The 26,653-nt window shown below is 40.8% G+C and overlaps 1 protein-coding gene across 4 annotated transcripts in view; it reads left to right on the top strand.

The window, feature by feature from the left end:
- The window catches only part of TPD52L1 (TPD52 like 1), a 78,762-nt gene that overhangs the window by 34,138 nt on the left and 17,971 nt on the right, over window positions 1-26,653 (top strand). For all 4 annotated transcript variants that reach the window (XM_072965827.1, XM_072965828.1, XM_072965829.1 and 1 more), the window contains exons 2-3: window positions 14,859-14,974; window positions 22,899-23,047. In XM_072965827.1, coding sequence (XP_072821928.1) covers window positions 14,859-14,974; window positions 22,899-23,047 — 265 coding nt within the window. The remainder of the gene's footprint in view (window positions 1-14,858; window positions 14,975-22,898; window positions 23,048-26,653) is intronic.

Below are 26,653 nucleotides of genomic sequence, written 5' to 3' on the forward strand. Positions count from 1 at the left end.
GTTCCTCAGTTTCCTTTACTGTTTCAGTAATGTAAGAGCTTAATTACAGTTTGAATGTTGAAACAAGTTGGGGTATGTTGCCCTGTAAATAAAGGAAATGTAAATACTTATCATCTGGGCTTCTGTCTCAATGCCAGACTGACAATCGCCAAATTATTTTCAAGAAATGTACTACATGTTAAATGGTTATTTTTCTGTTAGCTTATGTAAAGTGTGTGACATTGAGTAATGTCCTTGAAATACATGTTTATGTTATCCATAATAGGTGCTTTGGTGTTTATGAGATTCCATTAAAATTGTACGACAAATTTCCATGAAAAGAGAACTTCCCTTTTTTCTTCACATTTGTTTATTTGATATCAGACTTTATTCTTAGAATCCCCACCTCCCTCATCATCATGGTGTCTAAACAGATTTATAAGTCTGACCTGCTGCCCCCTGATTTTATACGTGAGGCACAGAGGTGAGAGTAAGACTCCTGCTCGGAGCCATCTACCCAGTGAGTGGCAGACACAGCATTAGGATTCCTCCCCCTTAGTGACAAAGGGGTAGTCGTGTTCCAAAATCGTTAGGCAGGAAAAAAGAAGCAACAGCCTGAAAACTATTCCTGGCCAAGCCTGTGCAATTAATCAGAGTAATCAAGTGCCTCGCCCACTGAGGAGCTCCAGAAAAGATTTTCCCAACTTTTTCTAGACCAGGAGGAACTACATTTAATTTATAATCTAAAAATATACCCTAAAACAGACTCATAACTGTGCTTGCTGATCTGATTTCATCTTTCTTACAGCTTGCTGGGAAAAAAAAAAAAAAGGGCTGCTGCCTTTTCCTTTTAACACGCCTCATAATAGGAGCAGTCTAGAGGGATCCCTCTTCCAGACTGAAATCTCCTTTATGTGTTATCACTTTGACCTTCTAAGCCCTTGAATCATTTTACTTTTTGATCTTGGTAGGTCTGTTCTCTTCATAATCACTAATTAATTGGTTCTAAACAGCACATGTCTCTGCCACTCCATCCAGTTCCGTCTAGAGGGATATGAATCAAGTCCACATGCTCAGAAATGCACAGAATGTAACTGTCCTTATTTTTCTGCATTCTCATTTTCATGTCTCTATTGAGTTCTTTTTCTCCCAGGGTGAACTGGAGAGAAATGTTTGTCACCCAGATCAGGAGACACTCCCCTCTTTTTCCCTGCCAGGCCCCAAAGGAAAGACTTTCTTGAGTGTAGGTGTATGACTCAGAACTCTAAGAGGCAGAATAGTTGGAAGAATTTTTTTAAGTGAAGTCTGTTTTCCACCCAAAGTAAAATATAACGTTCTAATCAGGTGTGCAAACTTGTTATTTCCCAAATAACATATAATTTAATAGTTTCTTAAAGTTAAGCCACACTTTGGAGACAAGAATGATTGGGGTGCTCCAATGAGTACTCTCAACTGAGCTGTACCCCAAATATTATAAAACCTTGTCAAGTTGCTTTTCCTTTCGTTTTAGCGGTCAGAATTCGGATGGGTGGCAGGCAATAAGTGAGCAAGAGTGTGCGGAATTGGTGACGGGGAAGAGCCCGCTGGGAAATGAGCCCACTGGGAAATGTGCCCACTAAACCTCGGAGATGGGGGCTGCCCTGTTCAATTTTCAGAGTCTGAAAGAGGCATTTGGGTGTTGACCTGAGACAGTAGTCATCAGTGTCTCCAGGAATAAGGAAATAAAAGGAAGCAGTAGGGGATGTCACAACAGCATGGTTAGCAGCAGTCACTGCTGGTGTCTACATGAGTGAGGCTGGCAGGAGCCTCTGCAGCCCTAGGTCAGCGTGAGGCTGGCCCAGGGATCCGCTAGCCCGAGGCCCTCTGCCTGAGCTGGTGCCTCCAGTTAAACAAGTAGGCGTCAGGCTCTGGGAAGGTCAACACTGCCAAAGCCCTAACAGGAGCTAGGATTATGCCCAGGGCTCCACACCCAGACCCCGGCTCTCTGCCCTGATCTGCATGTGATCTTGATTGTCTGCTTTGTTTGCTTTGCTTTTCCTTGAGCGGGGAGCTCAAGGTCTGTCCGCCTTTAGGGACAGAAGATCTGCACTTTGTTTCCAGTGGATCCTGGACACAGCAGAGGCAACCCTAGAGGCTCGCAGCCACTGCGAGGCGCTGACAGTACTTTAAACCCTGTAAAGCAGTCTGAGTCTTTTGTGTCTGTTGTCTTTGAAGGCATCTTGTGTAGTATTTGAAACACGTAATGGCTGGGTTGATAAATGATTTTTCAGTTATTTGCCGGAGATAGAAAAATCACAAAGTTCTTCTTTATTTTACATCTCTACTCACTTGCAGTGGCTGCCCCGGTTTTATGCCTGAACACACATGCTTGGATGCATGAGGTAAGGGAAATCTATTTACAAACACATGACCGGCTTTCAAAGCGGTAGGTCCAGGGACATGCTGAGATGACAAGTTGCCTGAATATAGAAAAAGCAGGGGAACCCAGAGACCAGTTTCTCTCTGTGAACATCAATTTTCTCATCTATGAATTAGGGCTAGCGATACCTCACCATATGAATTAACGTGCATCAACTCCCTGACCTAGTGCCTGACCCCTGCCACTTCTCTCCCAGCAGCCGTAACTGTGGACATGGGGCTGCCCTTGTGCCCCAGCAGAGCTTCCTTGATGGTTCTCAGCTGCTTGTGGTTTTGCCCTGCAGGGGACATTCTGCGGCATCTGGAGACAGTTTTGGTAGTCCCAGCCAGGGGAAGGGTACTACGGGTATCTATCTGGCCGAGGCCATGTAAACTATTGAACATGCGACAGTGGACAGGACCGTCTCCCACAACAAAGTATCCTCTGGCCCCAAATGTCAAATAGTGCCAGCATTGAGAAACCCACCTGGCTGGAAAGTCATAGCAAAAAAAGGAGGAGGTCGGCTCATTTTACTTCATCCTTAGGAAAAAGAACATGTTAACATACTGACATGTTAACATAACATTACTGACCTCTTCTGGCACTTAAAGATACAGACAACATATAGAATCTAGACATTGCTGTGAAACTAAATCTGATTCAGGTGAAAGAAAACTTTTCCTTAACAGTAAAAGTGTTTTCGTTTGTTTGTTTTAATTTAAAGAAGCAATCCTAACTACTCAGCTGGCTTATGGAATAATGGATTGAAGGAGCCAAAGCAGAATTTTATTGATTTTAATTTTTACCAATAATATAACCTAAAAAATGCTTTGCTAAATTGTGTGATTTACTAAATAATTACTGATGTTTTCATGATTCATGAAACCAAGAAAAAAGTCGTGTTAAAATTTCATGTTTAGATACTTATTTCAATTCAAATGAAACTATAAGGGTAAAAGATACTAAGTTTAACTTGCCTTAAATTTACAAGTAAAATGTGCCAGAATTTGAGTACCTATATCACAAAATATCAGAAATCAGATGTTGAGAAAAATTTAAATGACTTAATGCTCTTAAAGAATGCTTTGAAATCATAAGGCGGTTTTTAAAGCTCAACTTTCCTTGGGTTTCCACTTTGTTTTATTGCTAGATGAAGTCTCCCTAGTTCTGCAGTGAGTGGTTGCCACCTAAGTGCCAGGTTGGGTTACCTGGGACACATTGCCCTGTTTTATAGCTGCTAGTCTGTGTTCAGCTTCTGCGATGGAACCTTTCTAAAAGAACATACATTTTAAAGCCACTAACTGTTATTTAAGCTCTTTTTTCATTCATTTTATTCAAAGACTGGTTTTTTAGTTTTGTTTGCCACCAACTGGGAAGGATTTTAAAAGCGATCTAGGACGCTTCCTGCTTCTATGTTTAGCGTGCCATAAATTCCACTGATAAATTCCTAAGATAGTTTGATCTTTAAAAAATAATAGTTCTAGGTTTAGTCATTTGTCAAAAATGTGTTGAAAATTGATTATGTGTATATGAAATTGTACTGGCCACAAACAGATTTAAATACATATTTTCTTTGAAAAAATTTGCATTGAAAATATCAGAAATGTTTTCACAAAATGGAGACGCATGATACACAGTTTCTCAGTAATTCAACATGACGTAATTTTTATGTGTTCCTCAGTTGTCATTTATCCCCAGTGGGAGCTTGGGGGTCTGTGACTCCTGATTGCACTGGGGATGTGAGCAGTGTCTGTGAAACACGGAGAAATGGGCACTTTGAGCCTGTGTGTCCTCCTTGTCCCTCCCCTACTGCTCTCCAAATACACTGTCCCCTCAGCCACCTTATAAAATCTGGACCCACTTTGCCTGGGTCCAGTTTGCTTGCTTTGTTAAGATTTCTTCATGCACGCCCTTTCATGCACTCTATATTTGAAATAAAAAGCATCATTCATGATTTAGAAATGTGCACTTGCTTCCCATTGATACCAAAACTGTAAAGTGAAATGAATTATTTAATCGTTGATACGCGTGTTGTATATATACTGTCCTTTGACGATCACATTGACAAAACTGAAAAGACTCATCTGTTCCTTCTGCTCTTACGTGTATAAGAACCTATCTTCTCTGAGTATGGCTGAAAACAATGGCCCTTGATTTTGATTTTTCATTGCAACTTGTAGGAAAGTTTCTCTTCCAAAACTCTGTGACACTCTTGCTCAGAAAGGACTCCCTGATCCAGTGATCCTTCTTGGTTTTTCTATTTTCTTGGACATTTTTGGCCGGAGGTTCCAATAATTCTATTATATGCCATAACTGTGTTAAGTGCTGGAGATTCAGACATGATTAAGACAGGGTCCCAACTCTTGAAGAGTTCGTGGGTAAGGACGAAGAAGCCCTACGTCCAATGTGACGAGTGCTAGAACAGAACCAGTGAGAACGGATAAGACACGTACATGAGGAAACAGTCAATTCAGAGAAAAGCTTTGTAGGGTAGGCAACATTTGGTCTGGGCTTTGAAGATGACACAAAGTTGGACACATGAAGATGGTAGGAAAGGGCATGACTTGCCAAAGGGTAGCATCAGCAGAGGGAAGAGAGCAGAGAGGGCCTGGTGCTCTGAGGGTGACTGGGGAGCTAGGGGAGGCTGCAGAAAGGCTGGAGAAGGGCTCTGCCCAGTCGTGATGCCCTGCTAAGAGGGTTACAGTCTATTCTGTATCCTGTAAAGAGCCGCCAGGGGTTCTGCTGTGATGTGACAGACCAGCTTATCCTTAGCTGGGGTGGATATGATGCAGGGGCCCCATGGAACCCAGCTGGGAAGATCTATACTTTTTTCTTAACATACATTTATTTTAGAAAATTTGAAGAATACAGGAAAGTAGACACAAATTTAAAAATTGCCTATAAATTCACTTCCCAGTAATATTCCTTTTTAAGATTTTTGTGAATTTCCTCATAATCTTTTTCTATGCATAGAAAATACATGCAATTTATATAATATTTGAAACAAGCTTTGAAATTATAGTTTTGTATGTTTTTAAATTAACATGATAGTTTGAGCTTCTAATGTTATCATTGTTTTTCTAGAAAATGATTTTTTTTATTATGCAGAATGTTCCTTTGCATAGATTCATATAAAATGTATAAATAATCCTCTATTTTTGGACATAACATATTGCACTCTTTTGTTGTTGTTAGTCTTCAATATTTGCCTTTAACATAGTTACTAAACATAGTTAACATTGTTAAAACATAATAATATCACATCAGTGATATTGTCTATTTGTTCACAATTCCACTGAAAAAGGATAGTGATAAATGAATGTTGATTGACCTGGATGGAAATGAGGCATTCACCTTGATGGTAGTGAGAGTAACTTGAGTTAGACATTAGAAAGAACTTCCTTACTATAACAGTTGTGAGGTGTTGTTTGTGACATGGGACTCCTGAACCTAGTCTTACTTTCTGGATATTTTAAAAATAAAAAGCCAAGAATTTAAGTAATATCTTTCTTACCAGAATCGACTAGGTTGGATAGTATCTTATGCTATTTAAGTTTCTGTAATCCTTTAAAATTTTATTTATATTTAAATTGGAATTTAAAATAAAATTTTGAAAAATTTTGACAATTACATGCTGTATTGGTCCATTCAGGCTGCCATACCAAAAATACCATAGACTGAGAGACTTAAACAACAGAAACTTATTTATCACAGTTCTGGAGTCTGGAAAGTCCAAGATCAAGGTGCCGGCAGACTCTGTGTGTGCAGCCCACTTCCTGGTTCATAGATGACCATCTTTTTCTCTGTCTTCACATGGTGGAAGAGGGAAGAAAGCTCTACGGGGTCTCTTTTATAAGGGCACTAATCCCATTCAGGAGGGCTCTACCCTCATGACCTAGTCACCCCTCAAATGTCCCCATGTACTAATATCATCACATTGGGGGTTATGATTTCAGCACATGAATTTGGGGGCACACAAATATTCGATCTGTTGCACATGCTTATTGTAACCAGCCAGGTAATACAGAGGAATGTAAAACAGTTCATCTCTTCCTTAGCCAATCTCACCCTTCTGCATTAACACTTTTGGTGTTTATCTTTTCTCACCTTTCTCAGTGCTCTTATAAACACATGGACATTCCTGTTCACATACAAAAGGTATTTTTGTTGAGCCAAGTACTGTGTGCTGGTTATTAATCCCGAGGGAGGAGAACAGTGTGCACCAATCCTAGGAGAGGACTCCAAACACTTCTGTCCATTGTATCATGATATTAGAGTTGCCAAGGAAAATACAGTGCAGTCAAGCACCAGATGGATCAGTGCTTCACTTACACAGAAAAGTGAGCAAGAGCAGCCTCAACAGTGTGCCTCTGTCCTGCATGGCCTCACGTCCCTTCCCTCACCCAGCAGCTGACTGGGGCCATTGACCTCATTCTCCTTTCTACCACCATAAGCAGCGGAGAGAAGTGACCTCAACCCCACCCCTCTGGAGTGTGAAATACTGAAAGCTGGGGTGCACCTGAGGGCCATTGGCACACAGGCTTATGCAGAGCGAAAGAGCACTGGCTGGGCCTGAGCAGGGGAGAGTCCCTCCCAGGGTGGCAAGCTCTCTATCTCTTAGTCAGGAGGGGTTCCAGGCCCAAGGCCCATTCTTATTCAGCCAAGTGGGGGTCCAGAGACTGCCTGCTTGGGACTGCCTTCCCCAGGCATTTTCATTCCTGTCCCCAAATGGGTCCTCTGCCAACGTGACCCAGCAGCTGGCTTTACACATTTGACAGTGTGCCACGAAGAGTCCTCCTGGTCAGTGCATGTTGATCCAGTTCATTATTTTTAATAACTGAAAAGCAGTACGCAGTGTGGGCGTCCCGTGCCTGTTTCAGGTGTTTTCTTACTGATGAGCATCCAGGGCTTTTAGTTTTCTACCACTACCAACAATGCTGTGGTAAATATTTTATACCTATCTTCTTAGTTCTCCTCCTTTTTTCCTGTAAGACTGCTTCTCAAGAGTGTGGTGGCAGGGTCAGAGGCTCTCCCCCGCCAGCTGTCACAGTCCAGAAGCCATTGAGGTCGTGGAAGACCCATTTCTCCACAACCCGGCCAACACAGGCTGGCCTCCAACGTTTGCAGTTTTGCTTATCTCTTAGATGAAAAATGGTACAACTTTGCAATTATAATTTGCATTTTCCTTATTGCTAGTAAAGAATGTCTTCTCATTTTATTTAGTTATTGCATTTTCTTGTGTATGTCTTGCCTTAAATTTTCCTAATTCTTGAATATTTTATTTCTGCTAAACATTCATGATTCAGAAACACATCTTTCTCTCTCTCTTAGCCTTTATTTTCCTACTCAGATTTCAGGAGAAAAGGAGATTTTCTCCTGGACATTATCAAGAGCAGCTGTTTGAAATGCTAAAGGTTTGATAAGTGAAACTGAATGTTACTGAACTGATGGCTTAAAGTCAAGGGAAGATTGCCTGTACCTCTGAACAACACTTTTTAAATGATCAGGCCTTCAAGTCTGGGTGAGGTACCACTAGGCTGTATGCTAACATCATTCTCTAACCCTCACCATAGCCATAACGTTGTGTAAGGACTAGAGAGCTTCAAAACCTTATTTAAAAAACAAAACAAAAACAAAAAACCTCGAGTCAGTGGAAGTCTTTCTTTCTGTTTACTTCTTTCTGTAAATATGCCATGGGGGAAAAAGTTCTATTTGGTTCTGCTTGTGTCCACAGAAGATGTCTTCTATTGCAAAGGGAATGGTTTTACAATTTTTCCTGAACGCGCCCTGAAGAATGACACAGCCCTTTACAAAGACCCGTGATCACTCAAGGAATGACTGAGGGTGATCTGGAGTGTAGCCGATCCAGGTGCAAGCTTGTGTCTGTCTCCCTCCCTCGGGGGTTGGAGGAGAGGAGAAACTGGTCCCAGGGCCCTCGGCTATAGCATAGCTATCTCAGGTTGACTCATCAAATAAATGAATGGAAAATCCAATTCTCAAGTCTGTTTCTGAGGTGTAAGAAGAAGGAAGATGGGAGAGGTTTTTTAAATGAGTGTTACTTTCTATTTTTTTGAATTTGCTTGAATAATTTATTACTCTGAGCTTTTCTTGTAATATAAGTGAGACTGTCTTCTTTTTTGTTTGAGGCAAAAATACAAGGCTGAGTGTTAAATTTGGAGGGTTTATGCTTTGTCAGTTTCAGTTTCCTTTCCCAGAAGTTCCATGAGAGGTAAATTTGAATATGTGTATATGGGGCTGGGACTGTGAAACGAAGATGGGGATACAGAGAACAAGATGATCTAAAGGTTAAGATGGCCTATCTATTTTTGATTTGTTTGTACACACTCCTGCCATAGTTTTATTTTTCCTCATGTATGTAGGAGTTTATTCAGAAAAGGAAGTTCCTGGAGTCTATCAGGACGATAAACTGTTTTTGGTTTTTCCATAACTAGTTGTTTGGTTTTTTGTTCACAGATTTGTGGCTGTGTTTTGATGACTTCGTTTGGGGTTGTTTTGGTCTGAGTTGCAGATTTATCCAGGGCGCATGTATTGTGTGGGTGTCAAATTGTGCCTTTCAAGAGTCGCAAATAGTGGTTTGAAATGGGAACAATATCCCAAATGCCTTAATCTTCTACTTGAAATATAGGCAGTTGGAGAAGCCAAGAAGATTCTCATAAATATTTTACATCTTTTAATTGAAAACTATCTTCTTGTTTTTTTTCTGTGATTTTGAGTGTGGTCACTGAAATGCTTGTAACCAGCAGAAGCCATTGGTGTGGGTAGGACCAGGTGACCTCATGTGAGGAATAAAAGCTCAGGGCTGAGCGGCTCATTCTCGGGCTGTGGTTCACGTTGGCCCCACGGGAGTGAAGTTCAGAAGCAGCCCCTGGAGGGAGCACATCCACCCCATCAACTGTAAGGAACTTAAGCTTCTCTATTTCTGGCTTTCATTTCAGAAAACCCAATGTCTTCTATTCTCATTCACTTGACCCACTTATGAAACATTTAAAAAAATTTTTGTACAGTATTCACAGTTAACTAAAGTTTTCCTTTATTGGTATATTCTAAACAACATAAATTAACATGGAGGTTGGAAAGCATAACGCAGCTATGTCCTGGGTGATACGAAGAGACACATTACTACCACAAATAGTTCCAGGTATACATCAATTTTCACCTTATTGGGATGTTGTATAAGAACCTGCCATAGGTGTTTTCTTTTACCAAATGTAGTTAGCATCCTAGGGTCACCCATCATGTCTTGAGGATCCTAATTCATCCAATCTTTCTCACTTTATTTACTTGTATCTTTTTCAAGGAAGTAGAAACTTAGAATTGTTTTATTGAGGAATAGAAAAGTATAAACTCAGGGAGAACACTGATAGAATGAAAACTGGCCTCTGGCTTAACGCAGTCCTTGAAGGGACTAGATGCAGTGACAAAAATGGAGTGATGGTACCAGGACAGCTGATATACTGATGTGTGCTGGTGCTACTTCGCTGCCACGTTGTTTACTACTTCTGTCAATGGCCATTGCGTTGGTCGTAAGTCTTGGTGATTTTGTCTTCAATGCTCGATGCTCCCATGACTGAACATCAGATTTAATGGATAAGCTTTTGAGTAGTACATATGTAAGGTCGTGTTAGCTAACTAAATGATTCCATAAACAGTTATGGAGCACCTAGGGTTAACAGGGAATGAAATTCCTCATAATCCAAAGGAGAAAGAATGAATCATGTGGTTGAAATATAGAATAAATGCTGCAATGCCTTGAAGTCATCTAACTCTCTCTGTTCTTCCCAATGCTTCCCAAATAATCTTTTGCTGCTCATTTGATTTCTCAAGTAGATTTTGCTCTGAGAAAGTAAAGAGCACAGAATTACCCATAAGGAGTTTGGTCTACCTGGCAAATCAACCTCACAGAAGATCTGTTAGTAGAAACTGTCTTCTAAGAGGCTGATCACAATGTGAAGTATTGAAGTGAAATATCTGGACCTAACAAACCCCAGATGACAGCGTGGACTATGACATCTCTCAGATATGCAGCCAACCTGGGGATCTCAGCCTGCATGGTCTTACACAGTAATTAAATCTGTGTCTTCATGCAGTGATACTTTCTGTAATGAGCCCAGTAAAATGATGCCACTAAGCAGGCCACTCCCATGCCTGGGGCTGTGCCACTGTAGCCATAGAGTGAGCAGGGCCTCTCCGTCCCTCAATTTCTCACAGCTCTCAGTGCCTTCAGAAGCGTCCTGCAGTCATGGGTTGGGCGTGAGACCAGGGAAGCCGTGGGTGAATGGGGCCAGTTCAGGCTAGCTGGCATTCCTATCCCTGGAGATGAGTAAGAGTCCTAGTCAGACCGTCATCACAGAAATGGTAATTTGGGTTTACATGCATCCCTGATTGGTTCAGCTCCTTGAAGACAGGCTGCCCTTCAGGGCTGCACAGTACTTACGTATTGGGTGCCATATACTTTCTGCTAACTTAAGTATTCTGTTGAATTTTGGTGGCCTCATCAGTACACAATGTACTTAAAAATCTTCTATCAAACATATGTTTCCTTTTGCAGTCAGAAGACAGCCACCTTGTACATATGGATGAATGAGAAATGGAAGGAAATACTTTGTTGATCTCTATCTGTAATAGGATGTCACTTCCATCTTTAGCCAAAGTTAGGTTTTGACCAGTCACAAATTTTTCTTTGGAGATTAGAGTCTATTTTAATCAGCATCTATGTGATTATCACCTAAACTGCATGTTAAAAAAAAAGTGGAAAGATAGAGTGTAAGTATTTAATTTAATCTTCTACAACCTCAGGAGCATCTTCAGATACAATACTTAGTAAAAAGCATAAAGTCTCTCTTTATTTAGCTGATTAGTGCATTTTCAGGCTGAGCATTACAGAGTTGACTTTTTTTAGCCACATTATTAAATGACACCAAAGCTTTAGGAAACAATGCTATTAATAGTGATGACTCATGTGTGCTTCATATTTTAAGAAGAATAGTAAACTTTTACAGGGCAGTGTCTGAAATATTTTCTTCATAAACTTGTTTAACTGTAATTATAGTAATATATAAGATTATGTGTTTTACTGCAATTTATAATTAAGTTATAAAGTAGCTTATACTATATATAATATTTAGTATTAAAATATAAAGTAATGTATATCATAATATAGAAAGCAAAAAAGCCAACGTTTTAGAGTAATTTAAGGCACACAGCATGTGAACTTGTTATTCTAGTGTTGTTGGCAACTTGGTGCGATTCTTGGAAGGGGAACTGAGGAGGAAGCAGGGAGAGGCTTTCAAGAGAGATAGGGTGGCACAAAAACACAGGCATGACTAGAACCCGGCTGAGGGACATTGCATATGGCAGCCTGGTGGGTCTGGAGGCCTTGGTGGGAAAATCATAGGCAGGCTGGTTGGAATCATCGCTTGTCGTCAGCCATGGAAAGTTTCGAATCCTGGTATAAGAATGTTCAAATGTAAACATCCATTTAATGTTTAAAACTGGGTTTTGACATGATGATAGTAACATGTTTGTAATACTGATTTGAGTGTTGTGTAGATTGGGTGCTAGGGAAAGAGACTGCACCCAAGGAGATGAAATTTAGCTAAGGGAGAGGGGAGGGTATAGCCCAGTGGTAGAGTGCGTGCCTAGCATGCACGAGGTCCCAGGTTCAATCCCCAGAACCTCCATTAAAAATAAATAAATAACCAAAAAAGAACAACAATAACAACAAAATTTAGCCAAGATGTTAAATAGTCCGAGTGAAGTGACAAAAGCCTAAATCACAGCAAGCAGTACTGTGTCATGGCAATGAAATTTAAAAAGGATGGACAAATGTGATAATGAAAAGATACAGGAAAGGCATCAGGAGTACTGGATCACTTGATCTTCTATCCTAGGGGATTAACTTAATAGGCATTAGCTGAGCAACTCCTATATGAGAGTGCCTGGGAGAGGAAAGCCCACTCTGGGGTCTTCTCAGTGTTCCACAGTGGGGAGGCAGCATATATGAAAGCTGCAGACTGCCAAAGTGGCAGCCATGGTTTATGTGTCTTACCCAGTCTCAAAGGCTAGAAATAGGTTATCCCAGCCCTGGCAGAACCAGTTATAAAATCTATTGGCGTGTCTTGCATTAGGGTTCAAACCTTAATTTTAGGATGTGGAAGTGCAAATTTCCCATTATATCGTTCTTAGCATTTGAAGTCTCTGCCCAAACTCCAGGGCAACAGGGAAAACATTTAAAGTCTTATCTACTGTATATATGATTCAGTAATAGGCTCGATTCAAGCTACTGGTAGATGAATGAAAAGAGTCCAATAAGGGAGGTGAGTAAAAAATATTGTTTTGGGGTTTTTTTGGTGGTAGATTTAGTAAATCTGCTGAAGAGATTCTAATATATAAACTCGTTTTCTATCTTTAATTTTTACCCCCCTCAAACTAACGTGTATTAGTTTTTTGTGCACTTAGAGATAATCATAAATCCAGCAGTAATGAGATGAGCACAATAGTTTTTCTCTTAGGGAATAAATGGAGATATTTTGAAGTTTTACGTTAAAAGAATGTCTGAAGTTATTTTTGCCAAACATCATGAGGAAAATATAATTAAGTAATAAATATTACAGTCTTAAGTTTATTATTTAAAACATAAGTTTTCATTTAAGCTATTTTTATTGCATTATTTTTTATTAAGTCCTAAGATAATTTTTTACTCATTTTGAAAATACACACTTTTCTTTCTTTGCTTGGTTACATAGCCAGATTTGTTTGTTAATTCCTAAATATGGTGCACACAGACCTACATGCAAGATTATTTTGCCATTTAAAAGAAGTTCTGTAGCTTTTGTGTGTTTACCAACAATTTAGGATATGGTCAGTGACCTGAAATCATAGTTCATAATCATTTTAATTCATAACTGTCTGTACTGTTTTAGTCATGTGCATGAAGCCACAACCCAAGCCATTGGAGTGCTTGACAGGATACAGAATCATTATGTTACACACCAGAAACTAACACAACATTGTAAATCAACCATACTTCACTTTTAAAAAAGTATGTTGATACCAATGGGTGAATTCATTTCAAGGTCATGGGAGACGCCTTAATCCAAACTCACTCCTGAGTTGTACTTGCCAACATTTTGTTTACTATTCTTCAAATGGTTTTAAGACAGGGAAGGGCATAGACTTTGGAGTTAGACTGGACTAAGTTAGAGCCCAGTGACTTGTGACTGAGCCAGACTCTGAACCCAGGCCCCATGAGTGAGGGTCCCATTAGCAAAGGCTGAGACCGGCCCACAGTGACTTCTCAGTTGGATCTGATTCAGCCTCGTACGCGGGACTTAAGTGAGTCGTCATTGGTTGATTGTAGGTATAGTGAACAAGGGCATATGGTAGCATTTGACAAGTACTTGAAGACCTTCCTGCTCCTCCAAGATGTCACCTGGCCAATGGAGAAGCACAGTTCCTGCATTAGAGTCAGACCTGTGGGCATTTGTTACCTTTATTAAAATAAATCTATATACTTTGTTGTATATAAATAAAAGCAAAATGGCCGTCTTTAGGCACAAAATACTCCAATAGCAGGATTGCAGAATTTATTCACACTACATCTCGGTGTACATACATGTACTCCATTTTGTTTTTTAAACCTGTACTTGACCTAGACCTATACCCCTACTATCCTCAGGCTTTGGGTAGTAGGGAAGAAAAATAGGTTTCATCCATTCAAATGCAATCATTTTAAAGTCCCTTTAAACAATACTCAATTCCTCAGTGAAATGACCCTCTAGCTTAGATTTTTCTATTCTCATCTCCCCCTTTCCCTTGTCCCAGCCTGGAATATGGAAGCAGGAGGGCCCATACCTCACAGCTGCAGTTGCTCCGGGTCCCAGAGCTGCATGCTTCCACATCTGAAGTGGGAAAATGTTTTAATACTTTTTTATCTCGAGCTTCTTTTGGACCACCCAGGGAGGTTATGAATTCTCAGAGGGAGCTCTTTTGGTCTATCCATTCCGAACTGAATATCAAGACAGGCGATCTGCCCAGTAGATCCCTGAGGGGAGTGAAGGTATTTATTTCCGGGTCACCTTATTCTTAGGATGTAGCCCTGTAGGGAGGCAGGTTTATGTAGGGACCTCACTGGAAACTACTCTCCTTGGGTGGCCTGGGCTTTGTCCTCTGCCCCTGCACCCCATGGGACAGTGAAAACCAACGCTGGGATTCCTCTGGGTGGCAGATGATGTAGAACTAATGAAGACTTGTTTTGTTTACATCTCTGACTTCCCACTTCCACTTGGTTTTTTGATTCTTAGTATTCTTTACTTTCTTGGCAGCTCATCCCACATTTAGAAAGATTTTTTTTTTCTGGAATTTTTAGTTGTGGGAGTATTTAGTCCTCCAGACTGTAGAACTAGAAGTTGGCTAAGTTCATTTATTAAATTGCATTATGTTTTATCCATCTTACCTAAAGGTTTGTTGGAGACAGAACCACTGCACGAAAGAGATGAAGACACTGTAGCTGGTGCGGATTTCTCTAGCATGCTCTCTGAGGAGGAAAAAGAAGAGTTAAAGGCAGAACTAGTTCAGGTAGGTTTAGTAATCTTCCTATTGTTACTATGTCTGTCTCTGGATTTTGAGAAATATTAATAGTTTGATATAAGTTCCATATTACAATTATGTTGTCTTTCACTTAATAAAATTTAATAAGTGATATGTTGCAAGATGATTCCTTTTTCCAGGGTATTTTTGTAATGCTAACAGTCCATTACTCATTGGTGGCTGTAGGAAAACAAATGGTTAAGCTTCTTAAACAACAATAATTCTTTGTAAATATGCACCTCTTACTCTTTTTAGTATCATAATGCAAGGGGGACCATAAATCACTTACTTATCTGATGGAATTCGTACAAGACCTTGGTACAGATACAAGCTGCTGTTTAAGAGCCGTTCTTGTTTTAGGTCAGCAATTTAGCTCAATAAATACTTTGACATGATTTATTTTTATAACAGAAAAGTCAGTCATAGAAGCAACTGAATGTATTAAGTTGATATGTTCTTTGTCAGAAAAACAGAGCTCTAGGGGTAGAGAGGAAAGCTTCAATGATCTTGTGCAGCTGCTGTGGGCATCTGGACCTAGAGTTGAGGAGGATGCCTGGCTCGTCATGAAGATGGCTCTTGGTTCAAGCCATTTGTTCGCAGCACCTAGTAACCTGTAAACACTTTGCTAAGCAGCATTCACACTGTAGGAAAAAGGGGCGGGAGAAAGGGAATTTCTCAAGTGAAATAAGCGGTCGTGCAAGAAGGAGAGACCCCGCTCTGAATCCTTGGCTCAGAGGGCAGGAGGCTTCTGGTCCAGCTGGAAGCAAGGCTTTGCCTTCCTTCTGCTCTGGCCTCCTCTACAGGCTGGAGGCAGCTTTAAATTAAGCTGCATCTTATCCTCAAATGGCTTTGCCCACTCCAGACTCTCCAACCTCTGTGGTTCTGATAGTGTGTGTTTATGACAGCTCATAATATTAAAGACTTTTCAGGTGCTTTCACAGGACACACTCTAAATTAACTTCATGATAAAATAAAAGAGCAGCTTGTTCTTCTAGAACAGCAGAAATTATTTCCGTAAGGACAGTGTGTCAAATCCAATAGTCTGGCTCTTTAGCAGGGCCTGTCTGTGGCCACTGATCCAGAACCACCTCGTTTACTTCAGATTGGCCATACCTGCCAGAGTGCACAGACCAAAGTCAGCCTTCACAGAGAACATCCTAGCTGCACATTTTCTTAAGGCCGAGAACCCTGGTTCATGACCTGTTCATGTTAGCTATGGTGTCCAAAGATTGTGTTCTGCAGACTGGGGTCAGCCAACTGATTCTAAGCTGAAATTTAACTTCTTCACTGTTATTGTCTAAATTTAAGTTTGTACCTAACTTCTGTAGCAGAACAACTTTTATCAAATGACTTGATTTTTCTGGGTTCTGTGATTACTGGATTATAATACATATGTAACCATATATCTGTCTATAACCATATATACAACCATATATACATATACACAACTATACATATAGAGAGAGAGAGCCTTTTTTTTTTAGCAAAGAGATGTTTTATTACCATTGTTATGGCAACGTGTCCCAGGAGGGGACCAATCCTCAGCACACAGTACCGCGCTGCAAGCAATAAATCAGAGCGAAATGATTATTGTACACAGTGCAGACAAGGGTCACCCCAAACCTCAAACAGAAGACTGAAAATCACTTTACAAGAAAGTAAATAAGAATAATACCCATTTTTCCTATTTAAAAAAGTGCCAGCCCTCAAGTGGCAAAGCATGGAAAGGCGAGGAAGCACGGCCCCTCAGTAGCCCCAATGCTCGAGGGGCGGGGCCCACCCTGGCGTCTAAAGATGATTGAAGTGTCCCAGATCTTCATCTTTTGTACTCCTGTTCTACGATTCTCACTCTCTGCTAACTTCTTCAGAGTGTCAGCCTCACAGCCACAGCCTCCCTCTGTCAAGATGTTAAGACCACAGACTCTCCCTTTGTAAGGCTTAAATCTGAGTGAAGAGTGAAGAGAACAAACACCAGAACCTTAAAAAGCCAAATGGTAGTGGAGCCAGTGCCAATTTAGGAAAGCACTCTTACCCCCAACCCCTTTAGAGTTATACTTCTATATATACTCAGACACACACACACACACACACACACACACACCTACATACACATATATATATACACACATATTTACATCTGTGTTTTGTGTGTGTGTGTTCTGTATTTTCTAAACTTTCAACAATGAGTATGTATTACTTTTATAATCAAAAAACAGTAAGCCTCACTTCTCAGTTGATGCCCCCATAGAATATTTAAAAAACAGCAGTTTTCGCAAATTTTTGTCTCATTCGACCACATTAATAATCTTCCAGCGTGTCTCATCCTTAAGACTCTTCGAGCCTGACTTCTGAAAAATAACATTAGACTCCTTGTTTCTGTGCTCAAGTTACCAGGATTGATGTTTTCATCCTTTAGAAGGTATTAGCCTCCATGCCTTTTGTCTCTTATTTCTGGATTCTTCAGAGATGAAGAAATGCATCGTGCCAAAGGTGGCAGCGTGACTTCCAGAGGCCCTGGGTACCCTGTGTGCCACAGGCCCAGCGAAAGCAAAGGAAGTGTATCTTTGCTGTTTTTCCTCTTCACATTTACATTTCTTCTCCCTCTATCTCAGACCACTTCTGCTTTATGCTCTTTCTTTTCTTAAATCCACTTTCTCCCTTCTACAGTGCCTGTAGCTTGTACAAGCTCCCCCCCACACACACACACATACACCAGTCAGATCACACATGCATTCAGACTGCCTGAGGTGCTAGGGTTTCATTGTATCAAGGATACAAAGCACATCCTCTCAGCAGCCCCACAGCTGGCTGTACAAAGAACTGAGACATCTGGCTGACCTCTCAGCTTCTCTGCCTCAACTCTCTGCGGACATTCTCCTGGGGCCCCTGGTCACAAGCAACTCCCCTCTCTGTGTTTGAGAGAAGATCCTTCTGGGTGTGTTAGCCACTTGGGTAACAGGACACCTCACAGCCTATTAGATAATAATTTATATTTTTATAAAAAGGCTATTAGATTGCATTTTTTCAAATTAAAGTATAGCTGATTGAAAAGGAAATCATCAAACCACAAAAAGGAAGACAAAAAGAAAAAGGAACAAAGAAAAAATACAAAATCAACTGGAAAACAAAGTTTAAAATGGCAGTAAGTACATACTTATCAATAATTACCTTAGATTGCTTTTGAGTCAAGCAGTCAGTTGTGGCCATGATCCAGAGCGAGAGCTTTGTGTAGGAGGCCTTCTTACCTCTGACGGCTTTGCTTATTAAAAGGGGTCTCGGGGTGTGCCAGGCACCCCGTCTCCTCTTCTGTGCACTCCTCTCCCTAGTTTCCTCAGGTTGTCCTGCTGTCTGCTGGCTGTGCTGGATCCCACTCCGCAGCCCCACATGGCTTTACTTGGCCCTGTTTTGTGGTTTATATCCCCACGAGGAAGCCCTCAGACCTTGGGCGAGCCTGCACCTGCGTTCAGCCCCACAGCCAGCATGCTGTTGTGCATACCCGGTGCTGCCTATAGGAAGGCCTGTGCCCGGTGGGGGAGACATAAAATAACCCAGTATTGTCCGAGAGGCTGCATCCCAGACAAAGTCTGCATTTTAAAAGAGGAATCTGTTGTTCACATGCTTTGGTCGTGAGTTTGGTATTGTGGTCATGCGATATGTGTGTTTTCAAAAATTCCTTCAATGTGAGACCAATATCACCGCTGATCTGGTGCCGTGGTTCGTGCACAGAAGGAGCTCAGTTTAAGACTTAACAATTACCTCGAATCATTTTATAGCATTAACAAATATTTATGTTTGTAAATACTAGAAATGGAATGTGTTTTTTCTACAAACCTTGCCAACACATAAAGAAATACTATTTTGTTTCAGATATTTGTTCTCATTAGTCTCACCGACAGCTGCTCTTAACATCTTTTTTCACGTCTATTCTGTGGGATTTTTTTTTCCCCTCTCGCTCCCTTTTTAAATAAACTTGCTCCATATGCCTGTACTACTAACATCCCGCTCCCACTTTGATTTCGCTAAGCTGCATTTTATGCTTAGTATTCCATAATGTGACTTGACTTTTGAAAAGGATGAAGTGTTGGCATCAGTACTGTAAATTTATGATTATATAACAGTCACGTACTGCCAATGTCCCCTAGATAAAAGGACTCAAGAAAAATAGGCATTAAGAAGAGTAGGAAAAATACCAGACAGCAGTATTAAGTCAGCAGGCCTTTTTTGGATCTTCCTTGTTCCTTTGGCTTGTGGTTCCCCAAGAAAAACACACAGTGCCCTCAAGCCACCTGTCTCTTAAGCTTACAGAGTGCCCTACGTTCTTCCTTCCTCTCTCAGATTTTTTCATCAAGACTTTCCTTCTTTCTGGACTGAGCTAGTGAACAACCAAAGTCTTCATAACCAAGTGTCTTATTGTAACACCCCTCTGTATTAATCAGGGTTCTCCCGAGAAACAGAACCAATAAGAGGTATATATGTATAGAGAAAGAGGTTTATTGTAAAGACTTGGCTGATGTGATTCTGCAGGCTGGCAAGTCCCCAGGTCTACAATCAGCAGGCTGGAGACTGGGGGAGCTGATGAGGTAGCTCAAGTCTGAAGACCTAGGAAAGGCTGATGTTATCATTTGACTCTGAAAGCAGGGAAGAAAAAAACAACAAGCAAACAGAAGGACAAAACAATGTCCCAACTCAAAAGCAGTCAGGCAGATAGATTTCCCTTTTACTCAAGGGAGGAGCAGCCTTTTTGTTCCATTTGGACCTTCAACTGATTGGATTAGGCCCACCCACTTTGGGAGTGCAATCTGCTTTATTCAGTCTACCAATTTAAATGTTATTCTTACACAGAATCACACTCACAGACACACCCAGAATAATGTTTAACCAAATGTTGGGGCAACCCATGGCCTGTCACACCCTCCCAGATATTATCTGCATTTTAATCTTAATTGTTTCATACTCTTAGCCAAAGCAGGGGTAACCAGGAGAAGAGGCAGGACTTGAAGCAGTGTGTACAAGAGACCAAATACTCTTAATCTTAAACACCATACTGATAATTAATAGTTTATGAAAATACTTTTTTCTGGATTTCAGTTAGATGTTTTATGTCATACAGGAGATTAAATAGAAAAGTAAATTTTCAGTCTTCTAACATAAATTTCATATTAAAGCTAAATTCATTAGTCAGTTTATATTTTTTGCATTTTTATTGAGATAAGTTGATATAACATAAAATTAACTATTTTGAAGTGAACAGTTCAGTGGCATTTAGTACACTTACAATGTTATGTAACCACCACCTCTGTCTAGCTCCAGACCATTTTCCCATTTTCCTCACCTCAAAAGGGAACCCCATACCCATTAAGCAATTGCTTCTCATTTCCCCTTCTCCTCTACAGCCATCAGTCTGCATCCTCTCCCTTTGGATTTCACTGTTCTGGGTATTTCAGATAATGGAATCATACCATATGTGATCTTTTGTGTCCGGCTTCTTTCACTTAGCCTGGTGTTTTTACAATTCATCTGTGTTGTAGCATATATCAGTACTTCATTCTTTTTTGTGACTGAATAAGATTCCATTGTATATACACAATGTGTTTATCCTTTCATCCTCTGTTGGATGTTTGGGTTGTCTTCATCTTTTGGCTGTTGTGAATAGTGCTGTTATGAGCACACTTATACGTGTATTTGTCTGAGTACCTGTTCTCAAGTCTTTGAGGGCTATACCCAGGAGTAGAAGTGCTGGGTCATATGGTGATTCTGTGTTTAACTTTTTGAGAAACTGTCAGACTATTTTCCACAGTGGCTGAACCATTTTTCATTCCCACCAGCAGTGTACAAGGTTTTCAGTTTCTCCACATCCTTGCCAACATTTATGTTCCCATTCATTCATATTTAGGTAATCAAGTTTAAATATCAAATTTTGTGCATAAATATTTATCCTACAAGGAGATCTTCTATGGGTCAAGAAAGCAAAGAACCAAACTATTAGTTTCTAATGAAGACATGATTAATTTAAAAGTAAAGGACAAAAAAAATCTTAAATACTTTAATTAATGATTTACCTGCACTCCAGCTCATTCCTAAATGAATTTGATATGGCTTATAGAGGTACGTAAAATGTAGTATTTGCATACTACCTGCATCAGAATATCTGGAAATGCTTGTTAAATAATATATGTAGACTGGCCCCATCAAATTTGAGACCTCAGGGCATTAGAAAGGGCCTATCTGGAATCGGAGTGACTTTTATATAAACTGAAGTTGAGAACCACTGGTGTAACTAGGCCAAAAAAATCTCATTAGTCAAATAAGGAATTGAATCTCACCAGGGTAGTCACTTAAAGCATTTGTGATTAAAGGCCTTTCTGCTGTGACAGGACTCTCTGCTCTTCAGAAAGAGATGAGATTGGCCATTTTCTATCTTGCAGTTTAATATGATTTAAGATTATCTGTTTTCTTCACCTTCTGGGATGTGTTTAATAGATATCTTGGCATATATTTAGATCACTGCTAAATAAATGAAAGCTTTAGGAGGTATGTCTTATATTTTATCGAAATGGTGAGAATTTCTTCATAGAATCTGAGAATAGACCCAACTGAGTAACTGAGTTGGTGTCTCCATCATTAGAAGTATTTTCTCTAGAAGTGGCTTTTAACATATGCTTTGATTTTTAAATTATCAGACGTGGGGTTTTATATTTCTTTAGGATGATGCTTGGTAAATTGGTCACTTTGATGTTTCTATCACTTTTTGGGGATCAAGGACTTCGTTGGAAAACTGAATCCTTTACCCACTCCTCCTACTCCCAAATAACTAATGAATATTCCATTGCCTCCCCTAATTTTGAATAAATGTCTTGGGTTCTATAGATATAAAGTTGAGACCATCAAGATGTTTAACTCTTTCTCCTCCTCTACATTTTAAATTTCTTTCTGCAAGTTAAAAATTTTCCCATTATTTTTGTTACACATTGGAAACTACAGTAATGCCTGGTATAACTACAAAACTAGGTTCCCAGTGATTTCAGCCACATGGTAGTGCAGCAACGTGGACGAATCAGATAATCTCACATTATGAGGTTGAGTGAACAGAGTCAGGCAAGAATGAGCATTGACTGTGTAATTCAATTTATATAAAATTCCAGAAAATGCAAACTAAACTCTTGTGAAAGAAAAATCAGCGGCTGCCTTGGGAGGGGAGAGAAAAAGGGAGGCAGGAATTACAAGGAGGAACTAGAAAACTTTGGAGGTGATGATATGTTCATATTTTGATTGAGGCAATGGCTTCGTAGGAGTACACACATATCAGAACTTACAGATTGTACACTTTAAGTGTGTGCAGTTTATTGTATGCTAATTACATGTCACTAAAATTGTTAAAAATAATATTCAAGACAAATCTCTCCCTTACAGACATTCTCTCCTCTTTTGTTCATTCCCTCCTGAGGCACGAGCTTGGCAAAACCACAAGGTACACCAGATGTGGCTGGCAAAAAAGAAACAACACTCTTCAGAGACAATTAAAAATAAGTTGTTTATAAAACCAGGCATGTAGTAAAAAACCAATCTTTTGTTCAGAAGTTATATCTGTGTTTAATTTTAGAAAAACGTTTGGAAGATTAGAAACCAAAAAATTAGCAGTAGCTATTTCTTAGTAGATTCCACATGATTTTTATTTTCTTTTCATTTTTCTGTTTGAGTGAATTATTTTACAAGGAGGAGTGATTACTTTTAGAATCATTAAAACTGAAAAACAATCTATCTTCATTTTTAAATATTAGACTATCTTCTCTACAGGATGTGTTTGCTAAGGCCACGCTCAGGCCAGCGTAAACAAGAGGGTGCACAGAATCTTCTCTGGTGTGTGTTTCAGCTGGTCTGACCTCTTTCCCCATCATTCTCCCACTACCTATAGCTGGAAGACGAAATTACAACATTACGACAGGTTTTATCAGCGAAAGAAAGGCACCTGGTTGAGATAAAACAAAAACTCGGCATGAACCTGATGAATGAATTAAAACAGAACTTCAGCAGAAGCTGGCATGACGTGCAGACTACCGCTGCGTAAGTACATGGACTGAATATCTAAAAAGCCACTCAGCCTTCCGTCTTGCCTCTTCTGTTTTTTTTTTTTTTTTTCTGTGAGGTTGATTTGGTCCTGGTGGCTAGGAAAAAATCATTTCTCTAGAAGTAAAATAAGAAATATGAATAATCATTAATATGTTACATGTTGCAGACTCTATCAAGTAGCTCCATGAAATCAAACTTTTTTTTACCAAAACTCTGTTTTCACTCGGATTACTTTTATGGAGTTGTATAAAGTTATTTCTCCTAAAAAATTATATATATATTTTTTAACATCTGTTAAGTATATCTATTTTTCCTTATGTTTTCTCATAAAATTCTAATGGGCTCTTGCATTTCTAATATCTAGGTGGGAAGCAATTTTTATCTTTGCTGGTACTTTTCTCCTGAACACAGAGGGGCCTGGTGGTAAGAAAAGGCACCCGTGATGGACAACAGTTATTTCAGTTTGGCTGGGGCCGGCTTTGCCTGCTGGTACCTGAGGACTGAGATTTAAGGCGTTAGTGAAGGTGCTTTTTGCATGAGGATTTCAGTCTAAGAGGAGCGGGACGTCTCGCACCGTGGTTTTCTGAGTTTCCATATAAAGGAGAATATTCTCTCCACCTACATGAGCCTAGCAGTCCTATATGCTTCTGTTCTCGTGCACCCCAAGAGCACATCCAGACAGGTCAGGGCACAGCCCAGAGCAGGGCGGGCTGGAGCCAGGTTGCCCATCAGTGTATCTCCAGAGGTGAACCAACCTTCCCCAACCTGATGATGACAATTTTGGAAAAAGATACGAAACTACACGTTGGTGTTTATCAGTTTAAAATATATATTGCAACACCATATGAACAATCTCCTATAAATTCAGGATAGCTGAATTTTAGGCACTGAATTAATTGAGCATATGTCAGTAGTTTGGGTTTTTGTCTTTGCACTTTGGTGGCCTATACTTTGTTTGTATAGTATGAGGCTGACAGCATGAGGCTGAGCCATCTCTGATTCCCTGGGTTTGATGGCATCTGTATTTGATCCAGGTTTGGGGCTTCCACTCACACTGATCTGAACTTCCTTCTGGGGCGTCAGAACCAGGCAGGATCTTTCTGCTTGGCCTCCCTGACCACACTGGGGGGATACAAGAACCCAGCGGAGGATGGAGCCGTTCTGGCTTTTCTGTGGCTGAAGGGAGGGAGGGAGCAGGGAATACTGGGCAGAGGGTGTGTCCAGTTTGCCCTGGGTCTGAAGGGCCAGGGCTGGAACGGGGCGGTGGGGGGAATGATTCATAGTTGTCCAGAGCCATGAAATTAGAGAGGGTGAGTTCCAGGAAGGCCTCTCACAGGGGAGAATACGTACTTTCTGGTTTTCCCGTGTTTGGTTTTCTAGTCAGGCAGTGTGCTTAGTTTCAGGCTTTTTGTTGAATGACTAAAACAGACTTCTTCCCTGGGGTTATTGAGTGTAAAGTCTAGTCAGGAAAACAGAGCTTTGTTTTTGTTTATTTTACAAGATGTTACAAGTAACGCGATCCCGAGAAGTGGGAAAAGTGGTGTGAAGGGAGACACAGGGTTTTGTGGGGATGTAGAGCAGGGGATGGAACTTGCCTGGGGTCTCAGGGAAGGTTCCCCAAGTAAGATATTTAGATAGAACTCTGAAGACCAATTTGGAGTTTAATCAGGCCACAAGGGGCCAGAGGAGCATCCTTGGGGAGACACAGCTGGTTGAGGCTGGCTGAGACGGCTCCTTCTAAGGAAAAGCCATTTGTTACTGAGCGCTATTGAGGTGGAGGAGAAGGGGCAGGGGCTGTTGCACGGGGTCTTGTGATCTGTTTATAGTAGAGTTATTTTTCAACCACTGGCAATAGAAAACTGTTAAGGGGTTGTGACAGCTCATCCACTCAACAAGTGTTGGTTGGTGTCTGCTACTAGGCACTGTTACCCAGAGGTAATCTAAGCCCTCAGGATGTAGGGCTCAACAAGATGGACAGAGCTTATAATCTCTCTGACTGTTAAAAGAGCAAAGAGCAAGACACAAGCAACAAACCGATGAGGAACTGTCAGGAATTGCTCTGCTGAAGTGGTTATGGACTGTGACTTGCGGGAGAGAGTAGACGCGGATTTGATTGAGTCCCAGTCAGGGAAATCCTGTCCTGAGAGGTTTCTTTGGGCTGAGACCTGAATGACAAAAAGATCTGGCCTTAGGATCACCTGGGGAAGAGCTTTCAGGCTGAGGGAAAAGTTGCCCCAAAGACCCCGAGGCAAGACCTAGCTTTGCAGGTTTGCGGAGGCCAAGGAGAGCGCTGTGTCTGGAGTGTAGTGAGAGGAGATGCGGTCTGAGCCTCTGTGGCCTCCCAGACCAAGGGGAGGAGTGAGGATTTTATTCCAAGAGTTTTGGATGCCGTTGGAGAATTTGCAGCAGGAAGTGTCTTGTTCTGATTCACCTTTGGAAAAGAACACACTGGTTAGTTCATATAATATAGGTTGTGGAGAGGCAGGAATGGAAACCAGAAAGTCGTTTACGAGGCTTGAAGTAGCCCAGGTGGGTGATGACAGAGTCATGAACAGACTGGGGACAGGATCTGAGGATGAGCCAGTGGGACTTCCCAGTGGTTTGGAGGTGAGGGATGAGGGAAATAGAAGAATCTAATGTGACTCTTAGGTCTTTGACCCGGGTTACGCATTGAGTACTGGAACTAGTTAAGCAGTCGGGGTATAGCACTGTGGTGAAGCCCATGGGCTATGGACTCCAGTTGCTTGGTTTGAAATCTAGCCCCGCTGCCTCCATGAAATAAGGTCCTATCAGTACTGTCACAGGAGGTGAAGATTCAGTGAGTGCAGAACGGCGTCACTTTGTAGACCTGTTTGCTCTTCTAGGAAACAGGCCTGGTGGGGACACCCAAGAATTCTGTTTCGGCTATGCGCAGTCTGAGCTGCCCAGCAGAGAAACAAGTTTGTGTGTGGAGAGGGTAATACAGAGGAAAAGTCAGGGATGGAAATGGACATTTGGGAGTCATTTACGTATCGCACTGAAAGCTACAGGACTCGACGAGACTTCCTCTGAGATTACTTAATAGACACAAATGATTGTGGACCACTAACCTCTAAGAATGATGTGAACTTTCCTTTGTAAAGAATAGCTCTCCTTCTTGAGAGGGAGGTTTATATCTACCAGCAACTTAATTTTGGGAGAGCATCTTTCTCCCAAACCCTTTTTTGTGGCTGCTAAGGGAAGGTGGAAAGTCCTAATAGTGTGTTGGTGGGTGGGGAGGGGGGACAGTGATAACAGAATCTATTTTTCCCCTGAATATTTAAATTCCTACTATTAGTGTCCATGATACCCATTGTAGAACTAGACCTACACCTCACAGGATGCAAACTTTGATGTGAGGGAATGATGAGCTGGGGTAGGGTTAGGTTGGATAGAATGACGTTTCAAAGCCCTCAAAAGAATTTTAGCTGTCAGAATATTGCACGTATCCCAGAAGCTATGCTTTGCATACTGATTAAGCAATCATGACCTATTTAGTTTGATTTATAATGAAAAGAAAATCTATGATATGTTAATGAAAAATCTTGGCATATTTTAGTCTATGGTAGGGTTCAAACTGGA

This window comes from Vicugna pacos, chromosome 8 (assembly GCF_048564905.1).
Source record: "Vicugna pacos chromosome 8, VicPac4, whole genome shotgun sequence".
Taxonomy (NCBI): Eukaryota; Metazoa; Chordata; class Mammalia; order Artiodactyla; family Camelidae; genus Vicugna; species Vicugna pacos.